The 9,622-nt window shown below is 37.7% G+C and overlaps 1 protein-coding gene across 1 annotated transcript in view; it reads right to left on the reverse strand.

Annotated features, from left to right (window-relative positions):
- Nucleotides 1-800: 800 nt before the first annotated feature.
- LOC311039564 (protein mono-ADP-ribosyltransferase PARP11-like) overlaps nt 801-9,622 on the reverse strand; it is a gene marked incomplete at its 5' end in the record, with an annotated part of 35,656 nt that continues 26,834 nt past the window's right edge. Inside the window, 5 exons of the mRNA XM_084049504.1 lie at nt 801-1,275; nt 1,805-1,956; nt 3,434-3,567; nt 4,644-4,710; nt 4,894-4,963. Of these exons, the coding sequence (XP_083905630.1) occupies nt 977-1,275; nt 1,805-1,956; nt 3,434-3,567; nt 4,644-4,710; nt 4,894-4,963 (722 nt within the window). The 3' untranslated portion in view covers nt 801-976. The remainder of the gene's footprint in view (nt 1,276-1,804; nt 1,957-3,433; nt 3,568-4,643; nt 4,711-4,893; nt 4,964-9,622) is intronic.

The following is a 9,622-nucleotide window of genomic DNA, read 5'->3' on the forward strand; positions in this document are numbered from 1 at the left end:
ACACAAAGATTTGGCGGACCCCGTGTAGTAACTCTGAGGACCCCCTAGGGGTCCCGGACCCCTTGTTGAAGACCCCTGGAGTAGACACTATGGCACATCAAGAGTCCATTAGTACTGTATACATTTAGGGCTAGGCCGTTGTGTTTCTGGTAATATTATTGATCACTTATTATGTCCGTGGCAAAAATAAAATATTGATGAAATGTCCATCACAAGTTGGCATGGTTATGACCCCTGAACTAGTAAGTTTTCAAATAATTGTAGTAGAGTAAAAAAGTTAAACATTTGCCTCTGAGATGTAGTGGAGTAGGAGTAAAAGTACTGCAAATTGGAAATACCTCAAAATTGAACTTAAGTACAGTACTTGAATAAATGTACTTAGTTACGTTACACCACTGGTCAATTTACACAAATGTACAATGGGTTAAAAAGACGGCAAATGGATGAGACACCAAAAAAAAGGCCACTTGTTTCCATTGTGGTCCACGCACAAAGTCTTGAGTGCTTCTTCCATCACTGTGAGAGAGCACCAAAGTTGATGTTGGCATCTCAGATAGTGTCATTTAACTCATTCAATCCGGGAACGCATCTGTGTCATTTTAAGATTTCTTTGGCTATTCAAAAACAGCAGATCTACAAGCTCATAGCACTACACTCGGTGCCACGCTATGAGCTTGTAGATCTGCTATATAAAGATTGTGAACATTTTTGCAAATCTTTATTTGTAAAATATTTTGTTCCAGGGACCCCCAGAAACAAAGATTTGAGTTACAAATGTTAGCTTTAAAAATATATATATATTCAAAGATTTTCACAATTTTTCAAACATAGCAGATCTAAGCTCATACTAGCTTACATATCTGCTATTTTTGAATAGCCAAAGAAATCTAAAATGACAGAGATGCGTTAGACCCGGATTGAATGCGTTAAACATGAATGAAGTGGATATTGCACTTCCTCCACGTCTGTTTTGTGCTCAGCTGTACTGAATCAAGTACTCCGGATAGATTTGATTGGGGTCAAATATGACGTAGATTTTGGGGTTTTTAATATCATCCACACAGCTCTCATAGTGGTTTGTTGTGCTTTTATGGTCAGGCTTGAGGAAGTGGCTTTCCCCCATCTGCGAGTTTCCAACCATCACCCGGGCCAGAAAAATGATTTTGGTCGGTTGGTCTTGTATAGCTTGTTTGGCTTCACCATACAGAGGCAATGAGTCAGAACTCCACTCACTGTACTTGTCTGCATGTGTGGCATGTCTTGCAAAGTATACCCCTACGAGAATCAAGAATACAGTATTAGCTGCCTGCAGTGTTGGGAAAAGTTTTTTTTTTTTTTACTTAAGTAAAAGTATCAATACTTCAATTATGAAACACCCTGTTAAAAGTAAAAGTCCGGTAATCAAAATGTACTTGAGTAAAAGTACAAAAGTATTGGCATCAAAATATACTCAAAGGACCAAGTAGCCTACTCATTATGCAGAATGTCCCGATTCACAAGTTATCATAATATATACATTTTAAAGAAATCTTTTGAAGATAGCAGATCTACAAGCTCACAACGCGTCGCATCGACTTAAATTTGCTATAGTATATAATATAATATATAATAATATAATATGAATGTTTGCCTCTGAGATGTAGTTGAGTAGAAGTAAAAGTATAGGAAATTGGAAATACTAGTAAAAATACCTAATAATTTACAGTACAGGACTTCTTGTACTTAGTTACTTTACACCACTGGCTGCCAGACAGAATCACAATGATTAAATGTGGCCTTTTGTTACCATTTTATATTCACTCACCTTTACCATAAACATGGCCATTAGCACAAGGTAATCTGGAGTCAAAATTATATGTGCAAATGTTGTTTACATTGCTGGCTTTGGTTCCATGAAATAATCGTCTCTCTTTAATGTCCTCGACACCTTTAATCTTCATTAACTGTTTATTCTTCCTTTGGAAGAAGAAAGCAAAGATACTGTATTGACCACAGGATATGTATTACATGAAATCAATAAAACAAGATGACTAATGGTGCTGACTATGTTAAAGGGATATTTAACTTTTTTTTTTAAAAGGTCATTTCATCGTCTATGCATCGTCTAGCTAGCCTGGTAAACCCTCCCTCCGGAAATCTCATTTCCATTTGATTTTAGGAGTGAGTCTGGCCTGAAGGCTTGTCTGAGCGTTTCTAGCCCGTACACCAAATGGACGAGCCTATCAGCGCCGTCGCGCATCGTTCTGTGATTGACAGCGACAGTTGGCCAATCAGGTGGCGAGTTCGAGTGAGCCCGAATGAAGCCTGAGAGCAGCCGACAAAAGACGAAGTTTGTGCGAGTGCCTTCACTTTTATTTTCGGTTTTAAAACGCTCTCAAACTTATTTTTTGAGGCACGGAATTTACTTTTAAGATATCGTTTGGATAGAATTTAGTTGTTTAACTTCATGTGGTCAATTAATCATGACAGAGCCTATGTAAAAATAAAAATTTAAAGAACCGGCAGGGGCGGGCAGTGACACGCATGTATCCGAATAAGGCAACCTATTTTGGGCATGGCCGTCTCAAAAGTCCCGTTGCGTCACATAGTCTGGAGGTGGTAAAAATGAACTACTGATTGGCTGAAGGGGAACAACGATCATTGGCTGATGGGGTTGTCAGTCAACGGTATTACTCCCACCCAACTCCAGCCCACAGCCAATATTGCAGAATGGGCGATCATGCCAGACTCACTCCTAAAATCAAATGGAAATGAGATTTCCGGAGGGAGGGTTTACCAGGCTATCGTCTAGCATGTCTGATCAAATTAATATCAAATATCTAAATACTGAATCAAGCAACTTAAAAACTGTCCAGGGTGCTCCCAAAAGCCTGAGTAGACGATGAAATTACCCACATTTTATTTTAAAGTGAAATATCCCTTTAATGACTATGGTACTGACTATGTTAATGACTCTATGGTGCTGACTATGTTACCGACTTTGGTGCTGACAATGTTAATGACTATGGTGCTGACTATGTTAATGACTATGGTGCTGACTATGTTAATGACTATGGTGCTGACTATGTTAATGATTATGTTGCTGAAAATGTTAATGACTATGGTGCTGACTATGTTAATGACTATGGTGCTGACTATGTTAATGACTATGGTGCTGACTATGTTAATGATATGGTGCTGAAAATGTTAATGACTATGGTGCTGATTATGTTAATGACTGGTAATGACTATATTAATGTAAATAACTACGGTGCTGACTATGTTAATGACTATGATGCATTGCTGACTATGTCTATAATGTATTAATTTATTCATTCATCCATTCATTTATGTGGTGAAGACGTTGCCTCTGTATTGGGAAATCCACAACTTGCTGTAGGCTAATATTGTACATTTTGCAATAATAATTTGTGGTTGACACAAAACAACTCACCTACAGTACAGTTCCCACAGGTCCATGTTCTGTATTCTGCTAACTGATACAATATCTCTGTCCAACAGTCCATCTGCCTTCACAAACCCTGCCACAGTCTGGTACTCAGGAGACATTTCATTCATTCGGATTAACTGTAAAAGACAAATTATTGGCAAGTGTTTTCTCCTCCTGGGAACAAATAACTAAATAAGCACTTACATTTTAGGCCACACAAGGGCAGCATACGGCCCGGGGGCCGGACCTGGCCCTTTGACCATCTCAATCCGGCCCGCCAAGTTATAAAAGAATATAAATGATGACCCCCCCCCCCCAAAGAAAATCTACATTTTAAAAGGCTGCCATATGTTAATGGTTTTGAGACAAATTAATGTAACTTCAATTAATAGTAATTAATATTTGCCATTTGAGTACATACCTGCATTCCTCCATCATGTATTCAAATGTATGTATTCAAATGTTTTATGTTTATAATGTAACAGTGAAACAGTCTGCCGTGACTCTATAATTATTAACATAATGCAATGTGTTTTATCAGTGACCTATGGAGTGGTGCATATCAGATAAGATAAAACTTGATACGGCATTGACGTGGATTGTTTTATGTAATCTTTTCCTTGTAACCTCGTACAGAGTACGCCAGCGTGATACAAAAAGAAAAAGAAAGATCAACATTTTGTAACAGAAAATCCTCGTTGTGAAAACAAGGACCTTATTCTAAAATAGACTGGCATGTCTACCAAATTCATGCAGTTTTAACATAATTCAGCGCTATGTGTTTCAAGTTTCAATTCAGTTGTACAATGTGAGGCCCTTCACTCATTTTATCGAAGTCAGTATGGCAGTATAGCAGATACACAATATAGCAGATACACAAGCTCATAGTGCGGCACTGAGTGCCGCACTATGAGCTTGTAGATCTGCTATTTTTCATGACTATTTGTGCAAATCTTTGAATATTTTTAAAGCGAAGATTTGGAACTCAAATCTTTGCTTCTGGGGGGGTCCCTGGAACAAAAATATTTTACAAATGTTCGCTTTAAAAATATATATATTCAAAGATTTGCAGAAATGTTAACGCATTTTTTTTTCAGCAGATCTACAACCTCATAGCAAGCTTGTAGATCTGCTATTTTTGAATAGCCAAAGAAATCTAAAATGACAGAGATGCATTCCCGGATTGAATGGATTAATGGCTCTCTTTGTTTACCTGATATGGGAGTTTTGGGTCAAACGTTTCCCAGAAAACCGGTGAAGAAATGAAGCAACAGCAGCCACTGTGTTGGAAAAGGACTGGGTTTAAGTTTCTATTAGGCTACTGTACACCGACAGCCAGGTTTCACTTTCACTTCCTCTGAAATGGTGAGTTTTGCATAAGAGAAACTTAATGCATTCCACATTCTGCTATGTTATTAAAGGGCATTTTCTTATTTTATTAACTAATGTATTAATTGTTTCACCTCCTCTCGGTCTGGTAGGATCGTTGGATTCTTCTCTGGCGACCTGTGCAAACTTCAGTCTGTAACATTGCTGTGTAAAGGCAGAGCACACGTGAGTTAACATACTGTAGGCTATGGCATGAATAAATTGCAGTGGTGGAAAAAGTACTCAAATGTTTTACTTAAGTAAAAGTATCAATACTGCAATGCAGAAGCACTCTGTTACAAGATAAATCCGGAATTAAAAATGGACTTGAGCAAAAGTACGAAAGTATTGGTATCAAAATGTAGTTAAAGTGCCAAAAGTAAAAGTACCAAAATGTTTGAAAATAGAAGATTTACAAGCTCGCGACCCGTTGTGAGCTTGTAGATCAGCTATTTTCATATAGCCTACGTATGACATAGGGCTAAAGTGGTTAATGTATGTTTCATAACGTAATCATTTTAATCTGCAAAGTAACTACTAACTAAAGTTTTCAAATAATTGTAGTGGAGTAAAAGTATTTATTTTATAATATTTGCCCCAAAATAAAATTGGAAATACTCCAGTAAAGAAAAGTACCTCAAAGGTGTGCTTAAGTACAGCACTCGAGTAAATGTACTTAGTTACTTTACAGTGTAAAGTAATGTAAATGTAAAATAATGGTGTAAAGTTTACATCATTGTTAAATTGAAACTACTGCATAGTTTGTAACAGTGAGAATTGTGATAATACCAGATAAATCAATCCTGCTGATGCCAGTAGGTGTAAACATGTTAAACGTCCCCTTGGAGTCACAGATGTATTGGTTCTCCATATCCATGCTGGTCAGGGTGATGTCTGGGTCCTCCTAATAATATGTATAACGTTTAACAAGAGCCAATAACAAAATGTATCTGTGAGATGCTTCAGATCAAACTTTGTATAAAAGCAATTGGTTCACAAAGTTTGAGAACCACTGATGTAAAGTGACAGATAATTATGCCCTGGCCTAAATAACACTGCTAAAGTAAAGCCTACCTCAAACGTGTGCCACCTTCCACAGTCTGCCAGATAAGACCAATACATGGTGTCTGTTTCCATGAGCTCCACACCATCCTCCTGACCCCCAGCTGAGGTGCCACTGAACATTGTTAAATACACAGACAATTAGTATAGCTATACAGAGTATTAGGCCTGTCCTATGAGCTCCATAGAAAAGACAACATTATGAACACAGACACTGGGCAATGGGCATAGAGCTGATTGTAGTGTCTCTTTCTTGAGTCATAACCACGCCCCCTCGTGTAGGATGGATTCACTTGTTGTGTCAAGTCTACTCTAGACCAGTGGTTCCCAAAATGAGGGTCGGGATCCCCAGGGGGGTCCCCACGTTATTTTGGGGGGTCCCCAGATGATTAGCTTAATGTGTAACATTGTTTTCTCACTCAACAGTAAAAAAAAAAAACATACATTATAAGTGTATACAGGGTATCGGCACATTTCCTAAGTTAAAATTTAATGACATTTAAGACCTTTTTAATAGCAAACTGGCCAAATTGTCAATTATTACGTATAAAGAAGCAAACATTGTGAAAATAGCCAATCTACAAGCTCACAACGCCTCACAGTGCGAGCAACCTGGCAATGCCCCGTCTCAAAATACCTTGCGATTCATTATATTACCACTAGATGGCACCATGCAGCCAGCAAATATAGTACCCGGGACGCGCAGTCATTGAAATGGTTTATATTTACACTTTAATTTGTTTATATGGCTTGGCTTTAAAATCATTTCCTTACTTACATTTACATTTAGACTTTAATGTGTTTATATGGCTTTAAAATAATGTCCTTACTTACATTTACAGACACTCTTATCCAGAGCAACAAAGTGTAGATCAAAGTAAGAGCTACATGACAGGGCAAGTAAGTATAGTCAGAGGTGTAAAGTAACTAAGTACTAAGTACATTTACTCAAGTACTGTGCTTAAGTACAATTTTGAGTTTTTTTTTTTTTTTCTTTTACTTTAGTGGAGTATTTCCCATTTTCAATACTTTTACTTCTACTCCACTACATCTCTGAGGAATTTGTTGTATTTGTTTTCGGCTATTTGAAAATAGCTGATCTACAAGCCCCTAGCGATGCGTTGTGAGCTTGTAGATCTGCTATTTTCAAAAGATTTGTATACCTTTGGAAAACTTGAAATGAGATATTCTGCATATAAATGAGTACTTCAGTATATTTTCATGCCAATACTTTTGAAATTGATATGGCATTGACGTGGATTGTTTTATGAAAGTTACATTTACATTTGACATTTTGACATTTACTTGTAACAGAGTTACACATTGCAGTACTGATACTTTTACTCAGGTAAAACATTTGAATACTTCTTCCACCACTGGATTTAAAAAAAATTACGTTACCTCCACTTTGCCAGTAAAGTACTGAGACGTTATGTGTCTCTCTCTCTCTAAATATTATTACTAGGATCAGATTTAATACTCAGTCATTTTCACAAAACATTAGTAAAAGATATTAAAAATGGGATCAGATTTGTTTGTCAGTCAATGTCACAACCAGCTGCCAAACTCCATCAGGGTCCCAGCGGTACACCTTACGCCCAAATCAAGTTCAGGGTTGTCAGTGACACACTGGGTCAACAGGAGCATAGGAAGTTTTTCAACTGGTAAGGCGACTGGTATGCCATCCATCATCATCACTTCCCCATCCAAATTGAAATCAGGTCTAGCATAATATTTAAAGGCTCCTGTATGTACTAGGCTGTCTTCCACGATTTCACCTAAAAACACTTATCATAGTTCACTATGCAAATACTTCTTGATAAAGTAAACTTTTAACTTGAATTTGAACTTGGAAAGCCACTTTAAAATATTGTTATAAGCTTTTGGAAATGCATATTGTTAGTTCTCACAGTGTTGCATCATGGGTAATGTACATTACATGAATGATGCTCTCTGATTGGCTGGCTTTTCACGCCACTGCAAGTAGTGAAGTAACACCGTCTGTGGGCAAGAAAACAGATAACGTAGGCTTTATAGTATTTTATTAGCCTTGGAACAGACTTGTAGATGTATTTTATTGTGTTTATTTAGTATAATTAAAGTGGGATCTCTCTTCCCAACTGTATAACTGTTTGCTGTACACAACCAACTATCCAATGACAACCCGACCATCGCTACAGACCATGGGATCCTACACTCTCAATTGAAATGTAGGCCTACCAAGCTACCACCACCAGAGGGCAGCAGAGCGATGACTTTGTGGCAAATTCAGAGCTAATGTGATTCGTCCTGCTGGTCTACACCAGTGGTTCTCAACCTTTTCAGGCCCTGACAAAATAATCATATTTGAACTGTGGGGACCCCCACCCTGACAAGCACTTGGAATTGTAGGAGTTGAGGCATTTTGACTCTGAAAATAGCCGATCTACAAGTACTTGTAGATTGGCTATTTGCACAATGTTTTCCTCTTTCTTATATTATTTGACAATTTGTCCAATGTTTGACCCGTTTTTATAGGTTAGTTTGTTGATGACTTTTGATGCAGTAATGGTCTTACTCTTTTTTTTTTCTTTATTCGCGGTATTAAAAATGACTTAAATGTCCTTAAATTGCCACTTCACTGTCATCTGGGGACCCCCAAAAATCATGTGGGAACGCCCCTCGGAGTCCCGACCCACAGGTTGAGAACCACTGGTCTAGACACCAGACAAGGTGCCTTATTCCTTCCTGTTCCTCTGGCTGGAGACAGACAGATAGCACCTGGCCTTGAGTTAAACACACACACACACACACACACACACACACACACACACACACACACACACACACACACACACACACACACACACACACACACACACACACACACACACACACACATTCCTGTGATGGATTCCAGAACTGTAGGCTATACAGTATAGTTTCAGTATCAACAAAAAATAAATACATAATAATGCTTTCTTAGGTAAGACTCTAGAAAGGTTGCATATGTGAGTTTAGAATAGGAATTATTTTCATTTTCCTCTTCACTCTCCTCCATTCCTTGAACCCCGACATTTCTGTTGACAAAAGCACATTTAAATGAACAGTACATGTTCACAGAACTTTGTGAAGAACACAAATGAAAAATATGTTCTATACTAGTGTGACAGACAGACAGACAGACAGACAGACAGACAGACAGACAGACAGGATTTCAAGATTCAAATTCAAAAACAGAAAAAGTACTAGAACTACAAGCTCAAAATGTGTCGCTTGATACTTTTACTTAAGTAAAAGATATGAGTACTTTTTCCACCACTGAATGCAGAACACCACGGAGTGTGTCGACCATGCAAACTTTGAGTTGACACCCATGTGGTATGCGCTCTAAAGTTCACGGTTGTGCTTCATTGTTACATCTTGTACATAAGTACATAAGAGTAAAACTTATTTTTTGACAATTCAGACAATGCAGCAGCATAGGTAATAATAATAATAAAACCGTAACTCCACTAATTGTTTGAAAACTATAGGTACTAGTTACTGTGTAGATTTTTATTATTAAAAAACAGGCATTAACCACTTCAGCCCTAATACATTCCGGCCATTTGACAGCCGATCTACAAGCTCACAATGCGTCGCATTGCAACACATTGTGAGCTTGTACATCTGCTTTTTTCAAAAGATTTTTATACATTTGAAAACTTGAAATGGGACATTCTGCATAATGAGTAATTTTTTCTTTTGGTACTTTTAGTAGGCTACATTTTGATACCAATA

The sequence above is a fragment of the Gymnoscopelus microlampas genome (assembly GCF_963454915.1).
Source record: "Gymnoscopelus microlampas genome assembly, chromosome: 23".
Classification (NCBI taxonomy): domain Eukaryota; kingdom Metazoa; phylum Chordata; class Actinopteri; order Myctophiformes; family Myctophidae; genus Gymnoscopelus; species Gymnoscopelus microlampas.